The sequence below is a fragment of the Corvus hawaiiensis genome, chromosome 6 (genome assembly GCF_020740725.1).
Source record: "Corvus hawaiiensis isolate bCorHaw1 chromosome 6, bCorHaw1.pri.cur, whole genome shotgun sequence".
In the NCBI taxonomy this organism is placed as follows: domain Eukaryota; kingdom Metazoa; phylum Chordata; class Aves; order Passeriformes; family Corvidae; genus Corvus; species Corvus hawaiiensis.
Window position 1 is genome coordinate 12,044,819 of NC_063218.1, and position 18,040 is coordinate 12,062,858.

The window sequence follows — 18,040 nt, forward strand, 5'->3', positions numbered from 1 at the left end:
CGGCTTTTAGGGATGAGAAGGAACCCAAATGAGTATTGGATTGGAAGAAGATATGGGGAATGTCAGGGATTTATTGAATGTTTTGCATTTACACTTTGTCTGCTTATTAATTGTAATGATGGTCCAAGAGCTGCTAAATACGGGACAGGTTCTCACTTTTTTCCTCTAGTAGTAGTTTCAGACCTCTTGTCTTTGTTTATTAGTTTGTGTGCTTTCTTTGCACAGAGGGTAAAAGCTGGATTGATTTTTGATGTGCTATTCCACTGCAAGATTTTATTGACTTTGTATTGAGCTGCTACATCTAAGAAACAACTGCCATACCATGGAAAACAATTTTTAAAAAAAAGAAAAGTAAAAAATCCATCTGCTTTTCCATTCTGCTTCTGGAATTTACCCTCTAAAAGCTGACTGTGCAGGCCCTGAAGAAGATCCTGTTACTCTAAGCAAAGCTGGAATAGGCTACTTATTGTTCCAGGCCACTGGTCTCGCCTTTCTCAGACATTGCCTGCAGAAATAACGAGCAGCTTAAACAGGGCTCCCTTTTCAAACTGTCAACAGCTTGAGTTCCCCATTTAAAGGCTCTGGCATCAGGGCACCCTGAAGCCAAGCAATGTTAGCAGGAAAGCAGAATTAATACAGAAGAGGAAAAGCCTGCAGGGAGGGGAGAGGCCTCTTCTGCAGGGAGAAGTGCAGCAGTGCTGTGTAAGACTGAGATCCAGGGCTCTGCAAAGGTCACTGGTTTGTGGCTTTTACCACCAAAAATAGGGTTTCATTCCCTCACTTCTGGTTGTGTCATGGGGTCAGCATTTAGCACAAAGCCCATATCAGCTGGTGCAACCCTTCTTCCCCTCTCTGGGACAATATTTCAGGGGGAGTCTGGTAATAGAATCACAGAAGGGTTTGGGTTGGAAGGCACGTCAACGACCATCCAGTTCCAACCCCTCTGACACAGGCAGGGACACCTCTCACTAGACCTGGTTTCTTGAAGTGCCATTCAATTTGGCCTTGAACACTTCCAGGGATGGGGCATCCACAGTTTCTCTGGCAACATGTTCTAGAGCATTGTAAGCAGGTCGAGGGAGGTGATCCTGCCCCCCTACTCAGCCCTGGTGAGGCCACATCTGGAGTGCTGTGTCCAGTTCTGGGTTCCTCAGTTCAAGAGGGACATGGAGCTCCTGGAGTGAGTCCAGTGGAGGGCTACAAAGTTGATCAAGGAACTGGAGCATGTCTCTTATGATGGAGCTGGGCCTGTTCAGCCTCGAGAAGAAACCACTGAGAGGGGACTCAGTCAATGTCTATGAGTATCTGAAGGGAGGGTGTCAAGAGGATGAACCCAGGCTCGTCTTGGTGATGCTGAGCAAGAGGCAGTGGGCAGAAATCGATGCACAGGAAGTTCTACCTGAACATGAAGAACTTCTTTACTGTGGAGTGACCGCAGACTGGAACAGATTTCCCAGAAATGGTCTGGAGTTTCCCCTTAGTGAAGGTATTCAACAGCCACTTGGACACAATCCTGTGCCACGTGCTCTGGAATGACCCTACTTAAGCAGGGAGATTGGACAAGATGACCCACTGCGGGTCCCTTCCAACCTGAGCTGTTCTGTGATTCTGTGAACAAGCTCTCCCTGGAGCTTTCTCCTCTCCACGCTGAACAACCCCGACTCCCTCAGCCTTTCCTCGTAACAGCTCTTACAGGCATTTTACCCCTGTTAAAAGGAGGCACCCCTCCGAAGACCTCATGATATCAACCACAAGCACTCAGGGATGCCTCTCCCAGGAAGCAAGACCCCCCAGCCAGCCTCCCCGAACCACCCAAAACAACTCAAACGCTATTAATGATCCACAGCAGGGACGCTCTGCCCCCTCCCCCCACCACCTCCCCAGCCTTCCAAATTTTTTTCAGCCTTTACTTCTGGTTCATGATGCAGCTGTTGCAGAGAAAGAAGTGCCAGGTTGAGGGCGGGGTAGGGGGGAGAGAGGGGGCTGCCGAAGGGGAGCCCAGTCTCGGCATCCCCAATCCCGGCAGCCGCATCTCCTTCCCGTCCCTGGCCGGGAGCCGCCCCGCACGGCCGCCAGTGGCTGGGGGCGGCCTGGGGGGAGTTGTCCCTCCGCCCCCGCCCCCGGAGGCGCGGCCCGGCCCCTCCGCGGGTAGAAAGGCTGCACGGCGGGCGGGCAGAGCCAGAGCGCGGGGCTCACGCTGCCGGCATGGCTCTGGATTTCCTGGCGGGATGCGTTGGCGGTGAGTGTCGGGGAGCTGCAGGGGGGAAAATAACCATTAAAAAATGGTGCGGAAGGGGGAGAAAAAGGGGAAAGGATAAAGAGAGAAAAGGGGGTGAGAGAAGAATAATAATAAAAACAAGCAGAATAAAAGCTTAAAAAGGAAAAGGGGCGTAAGGGAAGGAATGTAAAAAGGTAGGAAATAGAGAAGAGGCGGAGAAAGGGATAGAAGGAAATGCTTTTAAAATGCGGAAGAAAGGCAGGCAGGTCGGCGGGGAGGGCTGGGCGCGGCGCTGTTATTTTGGGAGCGGAGATGGTGCCGGGGGCGATGAGAGCGGCCCCCGCTGCAGTCGGGGCCGGGCCCGGGAAGCTCTCGGGGGTCCCGGGGCGTGCGGGCCGAGCCCTCCGCGGCCGCGCCGCAGCGCCGGGGACCGCCCGAGGCGGCCGGGAGGAGCGGGGCAGGGGGTCGGGGGTCTGGGGTGAGCGCCCCTACCTGAGCACAGGGACCCTGGGCAGCCCTAAGATGGAGAGGAGAGAATGCGAACACGCGTCCTGCGCTTCCCCGTGCATCTGCGGCCGGCCTGCCGCCTGCTATTTTTAGCAGTTATTAAATTGTGTTCAGGAGATTTATTCTCTCGTCTTTTCGGGTATTTGCGCTTGCTGTTTTCCTTGCTAATCTGGCAAAGATTTTTTTTAAAATCCCTTTTTTTAGCGTCTCTTTGGCTTCATCCTAGTGCTCGTTGCCTTCCCTGGATTCCCGCAGGGTCGGCTGTACCGCTGGCCTTTCCGCGCCGAGCACAGTGCACATTGCTGTTGTTCTATCTTGGGCTATGTCGCTGCCGTGCTGGCCTTAACCAACCCGGACTGCACCATCCTGGAGCTGCTGCCACATCTTCCCCGGGAGAGGGAGGGCGGCTATCTTGCCACAAACGTGGGAAAGCTGCACTGACGCTCTTGGAGTTGTCGCTGTTGCCCGCGGCCACTAAGGACTGCTGGGTCGCAGAAGTACAGAGCCAGAGGATTCATTGCTCCAGCCTGTGTGTGCAAAATGCCTGTGTTCAGATTGGTGTAACTAATAGGCCTGCATGTGACTTCTAAAAAGTCCTTTGGTGCTAGGATAAAGCAAAGGTTTTTAGTAATGCATGGCCCTTCTGCAGGGGCTGCTGTCACATCTGGAAAAGGCTGTAGGCAGAGCTGGGATGTTCTGCTGCCTTTGGAGATGCTTACACAGAGCTATATGTACATGAAATATTGTGCTTTAGAGGAAACCTGCATTTTCTGCCCAGGGGACTTGCCTTGGGCTGAGGCCAGGGGTCATGGCTGCACATTCCATATGGCATGGCACAGTTTGTAATCACACACCTCAACGCCTACCTGGGGCTCAGAGGCTTGACTAGAAGCATAAAGGCACCTGGTACTGGCCTGAAGGACTGGATTGTAGATCTCTTATCTCCTGACTTGGTAGGATGCTCTTTACCTGGTTTGCCAACCATGTTGTGCGCTCACACCTCAGACTGGTACTCCTGCTTGGGCTACTGTAGCCCCAGACCTAGGAAGAAAATTCTGAGTAATAACAATGGCAATTTGTTTTGTTTCAGGTGCTGCTGGTGTGCTGGTAGGACACCCCTTTGACACTGTTAAGGTGGGTTGATTATGAAATGTATTTGCCTCTAAGTAGAAAACTTAGTTTCTCCAAGGAGTGGGGGAGGAAAAAATATCCCCAGACACTGTAGGAGTGAAAACCTGTGTGGGAAAGCTTGGAGCAATCCTCCACCTCCACTGTTAATAGATTTTTTGATCTCTAGCTCTTCAGAAGTGAAAACTTAGTAACATAAACCTTGGCCTTAAACTGCAAGTGCAGTGCAGTAACAATGTGGTATTTGGAAATACAACCTTACATTTAACTAAATTTTGTTCTAAGCTTGCTTCTCTGCAGCTGTTCAACACTAACTGCTAAAACTTCCTCTCCCTGCATTTGTAATTCAAACCCACTTTGTTAGTAGGTTGAAAGACTGTGTTTTGTTTTCCCTTCAAGCTCTGCTATTACTCCTTAATTTGTAGCACTAGCCAAAGGGTGGAAGTCAATAAAAATCCACAGTATGAAGCTTGTCTGGGGGCTTTTTCCTCCAAGTATTATTACACATTTTTCTAACTTTCCAAGTTAAAACTGATTTTTCTGATGGTCTGTTAGTTGTGTGTGTTAAGCATACTTCAGCTACTATAAATACAAGATTTGACATCTCCTGGAGGGTCCCTCAGCCAGGGCTCTCAGGAGTCCAAGCCCATCTTTCAGAATGGAATGACAATTTAAGTCATCTTTTGGCAGCCTTACCCAAAGTCTTGCGCTGGAAGAATAGAAGAAGGGATATCAATGTATTCCTTGCTAAAGTAATATATCGGGTCACTTGACTGCAGCAGACAGCATGCCACGTAGTAAATCTGTATTTGGAACACCTTTACCTTGCTGAATTTAGATATTCAAAGACTGTGGGCTGATAGTGTTACCAAGGACCCCACCATATATTCTGTATTCTAGTGCACGGTTAATTCAATACAGAATTCCCAAGCTAGTGGATATTGGTCCTCCTTGCAAGCTTGCAGTGCAAGCTGCTCAAACAGCAAAATCTGTCTTTTTCTTGCTAAGAATATGGTAAATTTGACAGTTAAATAATTCAGCTGAGTTCTAGAATGTATTTTCAGGAATGGTATTATCCAGGCTTGCACAATTTTTCTTATGGTGGTACAGGGCCAGCTGTCTTTTTCTCTCCCATCCTGCCAAGTTTTACATGCTTAACTGAAGGTGATGGGTCATTTCATTGAATCCAGCAGAACTACTAAAATTCTATGCTCAGACTAAAGGTAACTATGTGTGGGTTTTTTAGTTGTTTTTTTAAAGTGGAACAGCTTCTACTGTGTGAAACTAAACATTTAACTGTAAAAACTGGGGCTCCCATGCTGGTTTCAGCGGATGTATTATTGCAAAATAGATGTATTGTCTTTGGAAAAAAGCATCTTGCTTTACAACAGAGCAAATAATTTGTTTCTGGATGACTTTAAATTTTTATTGAAATCCAGTGTGGCACATGATATTTTCCATAAGAAGGTATTGTAGGCATTTATCTGTGTTTTGTTAGAGCAAATACTAATGTTTGTGTTATTAGCTGGCATAGTCACCACTGTATGTCGAAAAACTAACCCTAACCACCCCTTAAGGAGGAAAAAAAAAAGATGTTGCATAACTTGTGTATGTATATGTGTTAAGAATTAACTCTTCTCATAGTTCTGCAGTGTTTAAAGGGCTCACTGGTAGTCACCTTAGACTGTGCATTTTTAATATAACTGAACAATGGGAAAGCTGCTTAGATAAGCCAAAGTTTTACTTCTGTCTTGGCATTTAAGCTCTTCTTTTTTTTGGCTGGTGCTCATGTTTCACAGAGGGGGGGAGGGGGATGGTGGGACACACAGGGAGACATTAAGCCGGTAAAGTCACCCTGCAAAACCTGCAACTGAGCTGATCTCAGAACTGGCAAACTCCTTGTCCCTGGTTTGTTGATGTAATGTATAAAATTGCTTTTTTGCTTTTAACTGCCTTTACTTTCTGAGCTAGGGGCTGTCTTCATTAACAGCAAAAGTGTTACTTTGTTGTAGATGACAGATAAGCCTCATCACGGGAGAGTTACCTAGTAAGTATAGCCCAGGTGAACACTTCTGTTTCTCTCAGTCTTAATTTATTCTCAAATGTATTAGTTCAAGTAAAGAACTGAAAGACTTATGAAGCTTTTTCCCTTTTGAGTTTTAAACTGATGCATCCCTCTTGTACAGCTATGGCATGGAGGGAGCGGGGTTTAAATATCCCTTTTTTTAAATGTAGTTTTATTCTGAACCTTCTTTCTGCTATGCATTTCTGGCTGTATACACTCCCACACACAGTGCCTCTAAAACTGAATCTCAGGCACGCTGCTGTTGAGGTCTTATCCACTACATATTTTTGGATGATGTTTTCATTGCTCAAATACTTCTGAAGTCACTGATTTCCCACATTATTAAGTGCTTGGACTGTTTTGGGGATGTGGTGGTTTGGGCTTTTTTTAGTCTTGAGTGCTTTTATAAAAGTCTTTAGTGATGTTAAATTACTGGGGGTTACTACTGGACCTAAAACCTTAGTAACAGTGTTTCCACAAGAAAGAAGCTAGAATACTGGGCAATGAATGGAATAGGTGGATAAACTTTGCACATGATTCGTCTTTCCTGTAGTTGTACACACTAAGGAGCTTCTTGAATATGGCATTACCCTGCATGAAAATGCAAGTTTTATGTGCACTCATTGCCTTATGTGGCAGTTTTCTAATGTGGGTACCCTTATGTGACCAGCACTGTGCTCAAGAATAAGAGGTTTTTTTCATTCTTAGACCTGGAGAGTCAGTACTCTAAATATCCTACCCTACAGCAATGCTTAATTGGTTAATATTTCACAAATTGTTTAGACAAAAATAGTGGAAACTGTATGCCACCAGGAAATTCAATCCATATATGCAATATGACTAATTCTAAACTACTAAACACAAGCAGAAAAGATAAAGTAGGAAGGTTCCTAAGCTGCAAATCCCCCAAAGCCTATACATGTGGAAGTCACAGACAAGATTTGAAACAATAACAGTAAATTATAAATGGAGTAAAACCTTCTGTTTGTGCAAATGTGACAGCTTGTTAAGATTTGCCTTTGCTTGTAGACCTGCTCCTTTAACAGTTTTGACAGTCTGTCTACCCCCCAAAAGTCACTTGAAGTAACAAAGGATTTATTTTCTTTGAATCCTACTGTAAGCCTGCTTTTAATGCTGAGATGTTGCAAGACCCAAGGTGATCTCAGCCTCCCACTGTGGCTAGCATACACTAATGCATATACTAAAAAACGACTGAAAACTGAAGTTCTGATTTACAAAGCATAAAATAACATGTTGTAGGAAAAATACTAAAACTGTCAATTTAGTTTTGCTTTGAAGAAAGCTAACCTGAATACAGGATTCTGACAAACCACCTCCATAAATCATTTTCTAGACCCACATATTACAGGTCTTTCATTGTTGTGGTGGTGTTTTTTATTACTTTAGGCAAGCAGATGAAAAAGAATTAAGTTCAGGAATCTTTCACACAGACATGATATCTTTTTCTTTTGCTCAGAATAAGGGACTGAACTTTTTTGCCCTGGAGCTGCTGCAGCAGCATTGAATGGTTGATAAGCATCTTTTCTGAAGAACATTGCAGCCCTCCATGCTGGAGATCAAACACAGATTTATAACTTTATCAATCCACGGAAATCAATGTATTGAGTTTATTGCAGTGTAGGGCTTTGCCTGAGCTAGGTAGAACTGAGACTTTTTAAAAGGGTGTTGAGGGCAAATAAGCATGAAAAAACAAAATTGGAATTTTCCATTAGAGGTTAAAAAGCATCTGGAAAAGGGCCTATCTCCTAAGACCACCAGTTACAGTAGCATCTGTCTCTCTAGCAGAACATACTGTTTCAGTTTTGGAAAAGTTAATTGATAACTAACATTTAAAGGTTTAAAACAGCTGTACCCTCACCAATTGCTTACATTCAGCAGGCTAAAAAAACAAAACAGACTAAAATTTAAAAGGACAAATGGCTTTTTACTCCTTCCCATATGCAAAGACAGACATCTTAAGAGTCACTGCCCTGCTACCCTCTGGAAAAAAAAAAAATCAGATCTCAATGAATGGGCCCAAATCTGGCAGTCAGAAACACTGTGGGTATTGTTGAAAGTTTTTATCCTTTTAAAATTATCCTAATCTGGTGCTTGACTTGCAAATAATTTTTTTTATTAAATTGTCTCAGTTTTGCACAGGTATTCCTTAGTGTGAACAGAAGTATTCTTGGCAGCTAAAGAAAGTCCCTATTGTAGCCTGTACTGGAAAGCATCTATTTGAAATTCTAGATGGCAATGTACCCTTCCACTTACTGGTTTGCTAAGAGTCACAAGAAGTTAATAATCCTCTTCCCCTCATATTTTCACTCCCAAACTTAATTCAAAACACTTACACAAGATTTTTCAAATTATTGTGCCACATATGGCATTCCAGTGTCCAGCCTGCACTCTTGCATATGCATTGCTATAGCAAATCTCCACATAGGTACAAGGCAGTAGCTTGCCCTTTAGGCTGTTCCTGATGTACGAATTGGTCTCACACAACTTTTTATAGGTTCGTCTGCAAGTTCAAAATGTAGAGAAGCCTCTCTACCGTGGGACTTTCCATTGCTTTCAGTCCATCATAAAGCAAGAATCTGTAAGTACAAAATTAATGCTTTGCATATTGTTTTTATCTTTGTATATTTTGGCTCAGGAGGATGGGGAAGCTGTTAAAAAAAAAAAAAAAGACAAATGTTGAAGATCAAGAGATAAAAGTATATCCTGAACCTCCCCTGATTGTACAGCAGATATTATAGTCAGAACTTTGCCAGAAACTTAGTGAAGAAGATCACTAAGTCAGAAGATGGTATTTTGAGGTTAACATTTTAAAGAAAATAAGTTATTTAAATAACTAATTTTCTGAGAATCTAAGCAATGAGTGAAGAAATTGGTGGGTTGTTTTTGCTGCTGAAGCTTTAGGACCATTGCTAAAAGGGTAGCTTCAAGCTTTACATAAGCTATTTAAAAAGAAAAAGTAAAAAAATTGCCAGAAAACTCTTCTCTGGATAGAGTAAGATTATTTTCTGGATGTGTTCAACTATGTTTTTGTACTGCTAAATTGCTTAAATGTTTGTGTCCCAGGCAGAGATGAAATTTTTATTACAAAACAAGGTGGTCCTGATCTGGCCACTGTTAGAGAGCTGGGGTACAAGGGAGAGCCAGAAGGGCTGTGTTCTGCAGCTTGAGGAGGTTATCCACACCACTGCTAAAAAGGGTTTTTCCTCCTTTCTTCCATTAGGCTTTTGGACTCTATAAAGGTATTGGGTCACCAATGATGGGACTTACATTCATTAACGCGCTGGTGTTCGGTGTGCAAGGAAACACCCTTCGTGCTCTGGGCAAAGACACTCCTCTGAACCAGTTCCTTGCAGGGTCAGCAGCAGGGGCCATCCAGTGCGTCATCTGCTGTCCCATGGAGCTGGCAAAGACAAGGATGCAGCTTCAAGGAACAGGAGAATATAAACTAAAAACGAAGAACTACAAAAATTCTCTGGACTGCTTGATCAAAATCTATCAAAAGGAAGGGCTGAGGGGTATCAACAGAGGCATGGTCTCTACCTTCATAAGAGAAACTCCAAGCTTTGGCTTTTACTTCCTGACCTATGACTGCATGACTCGGTATTTAGGCTGTGAAGCTGAAGACAGTTACGTTATTCCTAAACTGCTGTTTTCTGGAGGGATGTCGGGAATTGTGTCCTGGCTCTCCACCTATCCCATGGATGTGATCAAATCCCGGCTTCAGGCCGACGGCGTCGGAGGCATCACACAATACAACGGCATCCTGGACTGTGTCCGGAAGAGTTACCATGAGGAGGGCTGGAGGGTGTTCACAAGAGGTCTCACTTCCACACTTCTCCGTGCTTTTCCTGTCAATGCAGCTACCTTTGCTACTGTCACTGTGTTCCTAATGTACATGAAGTCAGAAGACAACCTTCCTGAATGTGAACCAGGTCCAGTAATCCATCAGCCTTCCAGTTTGTGAACCTCATCTCTTTGTTGTCTTCATCCAAAGCCCAGCTGGTTGGGTTTTGTTGAACATGAACACTTGACCCACACAAGTAGTGTAGATTTATGCTATCTGTATAAAGAATCCCTAAATGTATCAAATGAGGATTTCATCTCACTACTTGTATAAACAACATCTTGCCTTATTCAGGACTCCATATCAGTAGTATTCAAGTAAGAGAGGGATCTGCCTTTAGAAAGTTGCTGTTGTGGCTCCAGAAGAGGTTCTGGAGAGTGTTCTAGCACCAGAAATTGAGTTTTCTTTCACTCAGGTTCTGAATGACTGAGTTGAGTTGAATGCAGAAATGTTTTCATGAAAGAAATACTCATTTTGTATGTGACAGGAGTAAGTGTACTCCTGTAAGGTGAAGAAAGGGGAAGAAGTTTAATGTTGGAGGCATTTTGCAGGTAACCCCAAACTGTAAAGATGTGGACTAGCATTCAGCTAGTCATGTGTTTTACTTTTCCTCTGCTTTTATATGTCAATGGTTTTAGTAGCAACTTTGTTCATACTGATTTGTAAAAAAAAAAAAAAAAAAAAAAAAAAAAATTTGTACCTAAATTACTCCCTGACCTTTTGGCTTCGAATAAATATCTTAAGCACAAAGTTAGCATCTGCACTCAAATGCACTTGTTCCTTTAAATCTCAAGGCTTGTAAGGATTTAGGGGAAACTCAGATCAAGTAGGACTGAGGTTATTTGCCTTCACCTCTGTTTCTCCTTTGGTGGGTGCACAGACTGTATTGAGTAGTTCAGCCCTGTAGACTTTGTTCTCTGAAGTTAATGCAACTTTGCACCACTTCTCCCACCATGCCCCATAGCAGCCAGTGATGTACAGAAGTCAAAGTCATGCCTGTGGTATTGCACAAAATGTTTGTGGGTGCAATGTTAGCTTAGCAGCTTGAAGTACCTTAGAAATACATACATATTTAGGACTGGAGGTTTCATAGCTTTCCAGAAAGTAGGGGTGTAAGTGTCTGAAATGGTTCCTGTTTAATACACTTGCATTATGAATTTAAAGAATACTGATTTTTATGTATTTAGTTACAGTGCTACTGGAAAGAAGACTGAAAAGGGTTGTAGAGAATTTTCTTGTTACATTAATCTGCTCTGATTTTTTTCTTTTCTATTTTTTTTTTAGTCTGTTCAAGAAGAATTGAATTAGCCAAAGAGCTACAAACAGTTATTTAAGATTTGAGATAAAAGTTACACATATTTGGCACAAGTAGCTGTGAGGAAGGACTATATGTATGTGAGCAGTGTTTTAAAACATATCAAACTAGTTCAGTAAGTACAACTTGTTACACTTTTGGTTGGGACAAGTGCAATATGTGTTTAATTTATATGAATTTTCTAAAGAAGCGTTATTTCATAGTGTTTTGCACTGTAACAAAATATGCTGGAGAAACCTGTAAAACTGATATTTTTTTTATACCTTGAAGGTATGGTGGATGTTTTAGTGCCTACTTGCACTGAGATTCAAATTGAATGTTAAATCTGTCTACTAAGCTGCATATGCACAACAACTTACAGCAAAGACCATTTACACCTTTGTACAGGAGTAAGTAATTCTTGTATATATATTGAGGGAATAAATTTTTTAAAAATTTTGCCTTTGGTTCTTTGAAGTTTGCTTTTTTGTGTTTTAGTCAGACGCTTCTTTGTGTTGGATTGAGCTTGCATGAGGGTGGGGTTTCTGGCTTTTGCCAGGGGAAACTTGCTCCATATCTGCCTTCTGTGCACCACTGGGAAGGGCAGGGTCTTGCTCTGGCTTAGGCCCCATCACTGGAGCAAAGAAAGGAAGTTGCCTGACCTCACTTCTTCAAACTGACCTTTCCTCTACCACGAGAACAATCCTGCTTTTAAAGCCAAAGAGCTGGCCCTATGCTGAGACCCCTTCCTATTCTGTGTTTATTGGTTTAAGCTGTGCTGGTCACCAGCAAGGCTGCACAGTTGTGCCTCTCCTCTGGACTCACTCCAGTAGGTTCATGTCCTCCTCTTCAGAGGTTACTTCAGGTACTAGCTCCACTAATTCATCTTCTTAAGGGCTAGATGCATGTGACTGACACAAACCCTGTCAAGCATCAATTTCCTGGATCAGGAAGGGGAAAGGCCACCACCTCTCCACCTGACCATGACCAGGGTCAGTTCCAGTCAAGTACCTTTTGTTCTCTCAGCGGGAGCAACAACTGTGTTCAACATTGAACTATAGAACAGAAACAAATACTTGGAATAAGCAAACAGTGTCTCCTTAGAAGACTAATATCATTAAATCAGAAAAGGGCTACACAATGTTTTACTTGCAGTGCTTACTAAAGCATTCTTTCCTGAAATTCATCCATCTGGAACTTAAAATAATCAGTAGCAGACACTGGCTGTTACTCAACAAGCCTGAGAAGAGGGTAAAGCCAGCTTTCAGCCTAGTCTGATTTCACTTGTGTGAAATCCATGTGACTTCTAACTATCAAATCGAGCTAGACAAATGCCTCAGCCTTTTAAATCATGATACAGTTCTGTCCTGATAGATTTTTGAGATGTGAGCCAATTCAGACAGAACTACATCCTGCCTTCCCAGATCCTCATTCCCACACCATTATCAAGCAATTCCCCAACAACTGAAGGGATTAAGAAGGTAAAAATCACTGAAAATGAAACTCACTCACTATCCAGTCCCTCTACCCTGCTCTTTCTTAAACTTAGATGGGTCATGCCAGGGTTACAAGTTACAGCCACAAACATGTCCAATTAAGACGAGGGGAAAAAAGTGACCATGTATAGAACTATATAACTAACTATAATTAAGTTACTATAGTAGAACAACTAGTGTGAAATTCATTTATCATGTCTGTAACATGACAATGTTTTTGTCCTCTCTGCCTTGTCTTTCTCTGCATATATGTAGTGATAGGACAAGGGGTAATGGCCTCAAACTGAAAGAGGGCAGGTTTAGATTGGATATTAGGAAGAAATTCTTCCCTGTGAGGATGGAGAGGCCCTGGCACAGGTTGCCCAGAGAAGCTGTGGATGCCCCATCCCTGGCAGTGTTCAAGGCCAGGCTGGATGGGGCTCTGAGCAACCTGGTCTACTGAAAGGTGTCCCTGACCATGACAGGGGCTGTTGGAATTAGATGATCTTTAAGGTTCCTTCCAACCCAAACCATTCTAGGATTCTATGATACAGCTTATTATTTGGTTCAGGGAAAAGGGTAGCAAGGCATTCAAGGGATGAAAACCTGTCCATTGCAGGTGCAGCACTGGCAGCATACTAAGGAAAAAGACTAAGACACGAATGTAAACATTAACCTTGCAAAGAAAATGTGTTAGTTCTTTGAAATTAAAGATTTTTTTTTATTATGCTGGAAAACAGGTGTTAACAGTTTAATGTTAGCTGCTGTTAGCCCGATTTTTAATCTGTATATAAAGAACAATTTAAAACCTAGAAGTGTGCCAAACACCATTAGATTAGCAGAATGTGCAGTTAAACCCCTCTTCTGCCAGAAAAACAGGCAGAGAAAAGAGAAGCTTACCCAAGGCAACATGCCCTATCAAACACCACAGCCATGGAGACAGATGAAGGATCTCTGTGCCTCTGGGAGGCACAGCAAGAGATCAGGGAAGCAGAGAACTTGCTGGACCAAACCTAAGGGAGACAGGCTTTGATATCAAGAGGAAGCAAATTCCATGTTCAGGAATTTATGCATGTCCATGGGCAGCAGGGGAGAAAAGCAGAGGAAAATAAGCCATTTTCATCTTCCCAGTACAACTGTTTTGCAATTTTTGTATTAGGGTTGTCCTCACTAATTGCAAAAGTGATTATTACCAACAGAAAAAGGGTGACATAATATGCACAGTAATATGTAGGATATACAGTAAAAGCTTTTCTACTTATAGTTTATTACTAGTTTTAACTGAGTTGACCTAGAAAGTGATTTTAAGCTATACAGGTTCATCAGTAAAAAAACTGAAATCAAAGCAAGGTCTGCAGTCTGAATGCCCTATAGATTGATATAAATGGAAGAAAGTCAAGTTCTAATGTTCACAAAATATTCTTAGAGTGTATAAAATGTAACAGCTAACACAGTCAAATTGCTTAGTTATCATTCACTATTATACCTTATTATGACTGTTTTTTCTTACTGAAAGAGCACAATGCATTTTTTATTAACAGTAAAATAGACTTGTACCATTTTAGCCATATCCATATGTCAATCAATAAAATACTAAAATCATAATGAAGCTTGACCTCATGGTCTGCACCATTTCCTATGTATATCAAAATAGAAAGAAGTGTTGCTCAAGTAATTTGACTTGGCCAGATTAACGCTGGCATGAAATAAAATGAATATTCTTTTTCTAGGGTTTGATCTACTTATCTTAAGCAGAGATTTATTGTAGATCAGGAATACCTCAGTGTTGCAATCAACCAGGCCATACGCTTTCTTCCTTGTGCACCGAGGTATTTTCACTTGAGGAAGAATTTGTAAGAGGTACTTTCCAAACAGGTCAGTAATAAAGTTCAAACTTTTTAACGGCAATTAAAGGAGGTAAATGTAAAAATTACTTCTACCTTTAAATTAATCCAGGCAGTTACGTGCTTCCCTGCCAGCTCTTAACCGAGAGACTGTACATATTTTCATTTCACACTTCAGAAAAAATTGAGATGAAATCCCCTATCCCTAACCTATGCAGGAGGAAAGAATAAAAACAAGAGAACCAACCAACCAACCACACAAGAGGGAAACCTAAAGACCTCCCATAAGTATTATTCCTTACAATCAGTTTTCAAATCATAAACATTTGTATGCCCTTTGAAGCTATGGGAGTCACTGGATTAATGTAAATCCATTGGAGGTTCAGTCAAAGCATCAGTTAAGACTGAAAACTGAAGGATTCTATATCAAAAGGCCAAATTTTCTGTTTTGCTGAGAAAAAATAAATGTGTTGGAAAATAAGTCAAAATATAAGCTGCATGATGCCACACATGTGAGGCAGTCAAAACCTTTGTAAGCCAAAATTGCAACTGGCAAGGTCAGTGAGGTCCTTGGCAAGCATCTTGCAGCTCTGAAGGAGACCTTTGCGAGCCCTTACATCAAAACACTAACCAACAAGGCAGTTTTCCACAGATTTGTCTTGCAACCAATTCCTGAGATGAGCTTTAGCCAAAGGACATTAGGACCTATCTGGTCACCAACATGTTTTGTGTATGGATTTTCCACTATTTAACAAGCAGTACATATGCCACAGTCTTCATACGCTCTATCATTTTTCTCAAAAATACTCGTTTTTCACATCCTTCTGAAATGCACCTTTTCTGTGGGCCTGCTCCAGGGAGGGAAACAGGTTACTTGAGATCTTTGAACCCCTTAAGAGCAGCAATGCAGGACTCCGATGCAACATTGGTCCTGTTCTGCAGTCTGCAATGGCCTTGCACACATTATGAGCAACAGCAGACTGAAGCAAAGGCCCTAATTGCCTCAGGGGACCTTGGACTTTTTAGGAAGCCACTGCTGAAGAGAAACAGTGATATTTTACAGGTCTAGCAGTTCATCAAAGTAGCCACTCACAACCAAAAGCACATTCATTAACACCATTGGTAACTAGATTTCCACATTTCTCTCTTAAAGATATTTAATACTTGATGGATGTATCTATGCATGACCCATGTCACACTTAATGGTTTTTATTTACAGTCTTTTCATTGCCTTGCTGGTGCTTTTAACAAATGCACAAGTACACTCAGGACTCTCAGAAATCAGCACACAATTGTACTTCTTACTCTCCTGCAGGGGTGTGTGGGCAATTTGCTCTTTGACACTGGCACACTCCAAGTCTGTCAAGGTCCACTGAACGCCACAGGACACCCTGCACACACTTGACCTCGCAGGGGCACCCTGACACTGCCGTTCTGTCTGCTGGTCGCACTGTGCAAACAGGTAATTCACCGCCCTCTCCTGGCAAACTGCTACCCGCGAGTTCCTGAACAGACTGAAACAAAGCACTGACATAGGTGCCACCCTATACCAGACTGATTAGAGAGGAAACACACGGAAACCTACACCACCACTTAAAAAGTGGTGGCAAAAGGAGCACCCGAAAGTCCTGCAAGGCTCCGTTTCTCTCCCTCCCAAAAATTCACCAACATTTGCACAGAACTCCAGGCTTGCTCCTGAAGAGAGCTGCCAGCAGACACAGGAACCCAGTGAGAACAGCAGCTCGCCCGAGGGTATCAGGTCCACACCATACCACACAACAGCAGCCGTGGTACCCAACCAGCACCCAAGCTTAGAGCTTTTTCTCTTAGAAAAAAGTAACAGAAGACTTGGAAAACCCTAAACCAGGAGTTGTCTAATAGCCAGTTGCTATCAGGAACCTTATTCATTTACCTACAGCAAAACAGTGTTTTCCTGCTACTTTAGGGGAAGCCAGGACTTGAAAAGTTCACATTAACTCTTACACAGAATCTGATGTGCTTGTCCTCAAAGAAATTCAATACCTTCCAGACAATTTCCAGAGAAAAGGACTGAAAAAAATTCTAAGTGAAACTGCCTTAATAATATAGGATGATTGAGAGTACACATAAACTTGCCTAAGCTGGTTTGCTTTAGGCAGAGAGAATGAAATTGAGAAAAGGACCACTGATTCAATTACCTTACAAAATTAAACCAATAGCCAACCAGGTGGCATTTAAGCATTGCTGTAAAGCCATCATCACGCTCTGGCAACTTGACACTAGACCAATTCATATTATCAAACTGAATATTGAATCTCATAATACAAGCACATACATTCCTGCTCTGGTTTGCTTCTACCTTTACAGATCACCGTGCAGATATTTCTGCTCCTTGTGTTCAGCAGCAGGGTCACACTCTCTCTGCTCTATTCACTTTCCCATTCTTTTGCCCTGGGACTCTTCCCAAGGAAAGTGTTACTTATAAAATTATTCCATTTACACAGCCAGGAACAAGAATACTGAAGTCCAACTCTTATTTTTACTCCTGCCTGCAGAATTCACACCCAACATTCAGTTTTGAAATCCACCCTAGGTTCCCCTGGGTAGCTTTAAGTGCTCCAGGAACATTAGTGCAGTAAAGTTCAATGCTGACACAAATAATCCTTTACTTCGCTCCTCAAGCCACCATCACACAGCAGATTTTAAAAGGTGCTGTACAGATGAAAAACTTCTTAAACTTATTCTGAAGTGCCATCATTATAGATGGCACATTGCAGACCAATCAATGCCAGTAGCAGGTGCCACTTAACTGATTAATACTTCCGAGACACATTTGTCTAGCAGCCCTAACAAAAATTCCAGATTTTCTCAATTTCTTCAAGGCATTAAAGGAACACTCAGAAGAATGATATTCAATACTGTCCCTGAATTTATCCATCTTAATTGAGCAGAAGAACTAACCAGCCCATTTTTCCAAAGCATACTGACAAAATATCCTGAGCTATGTGATGAGCACATGGAAACAAACACCTGTTACTGCCACTGCCATGCCCCTTCATCCAGCACTTTGAAGTGATTCACTTTCTTCAAACATTTTAAAGCCTCAATACTTTTGCCATTTCTAGCAATTTTTGCATCTTTTGCTTTTTACCTACTGTGGAATTAGCAGAGGGAAAGGATCTCCACCTGCCCTCAAAATTACATTACTGCTGACAAGCTATGCTGTCAGGATGTGTTTAGTATTTGGCTTTGTTGATTGACAGCTTGCAGCCATTATAGGGAAAAATCAAAATGCACGACCTCAATTCCAGAGTGACCCTCTTCAAGCAGAAGATGACTAAAATTAAGTGCAGGTTCAGCTGAGGTCCTGGCATTCCGTTTCACTAAGGATTTATTGTCTTAGCATTTCAAACCTGAACCTGCAGCCCTCCTACAACCTTTTCAAGAAACACACTCTCCACAAGTAATTAGCATTTAAGTTCAGTTTGTTTTGTATTTACTGACAGACCATAAATAGACAGAGAGAGAAAAATCTAGTCAGTTCTACCTTTAAAGTCGGTCTGAGTCCCAAGGATATACAGCTACAGAATTTGTCTCCTTTCATTTCGACAACAGCAGAACCAAACAAGGTAAATGTACAATCCAAATGAGAAGCAGAATGTGTA

General features: G+C 42.4%; 1 protein-coding gene across 3 annotated transcripts; it reads left to right on the forward strand.

Annotated features, from left to right (window-relative positions):
- The first annotated feature begins 2,131 nt into the window (after positions 1 to 2,131).
- Positions 2,132 to 11,537, forward strand: SLC25A29 (solute carrier family 25 member 29). 3 transcript variants are annotated; one of them, XM_048307356.1, is made up of 5 exons: positions 2,201 to 2,239; positions 3,816 to 3,859; positions 5,866 to 5,900; positions 8,434 to 8,517; positions 9,160 to 11,537. In XM_048307356.1, the coding sequence occupies exon 5, from the start codon at positions 9,193 to 9,195 to the stop codon at positions 9,901 to 9,903; it is 711 nt and encodes a 236-aa protein (XP_048163313.1). In that variant the 5' UTR covers positions 2,201 to 2,239; positions 3,816 to 3,859; positions 5,866 to 5,900; positions 8,434 to 8,517; positions 9,160 to 9,192; the 3' UTR covers positions 9,904 to 11,537. The 3 variants fall into 3 exon arrangements, with proteins under 3 accessions (XP_048163311.1, XP_048163312.1, XP_048163313.1); XM_048307354.1 differs by lacking the exon at positions 5,866 to 5,900 and having other exon boundaries at positions 2,132 to 2,239; XM_048307355.1 differs by having other exon boundaries at positions 2,185 to 2,239; positions 3,816 to 5,900.
- Positions 11,538 to 18,040: the final 6,503 nt, after the last annotated feature.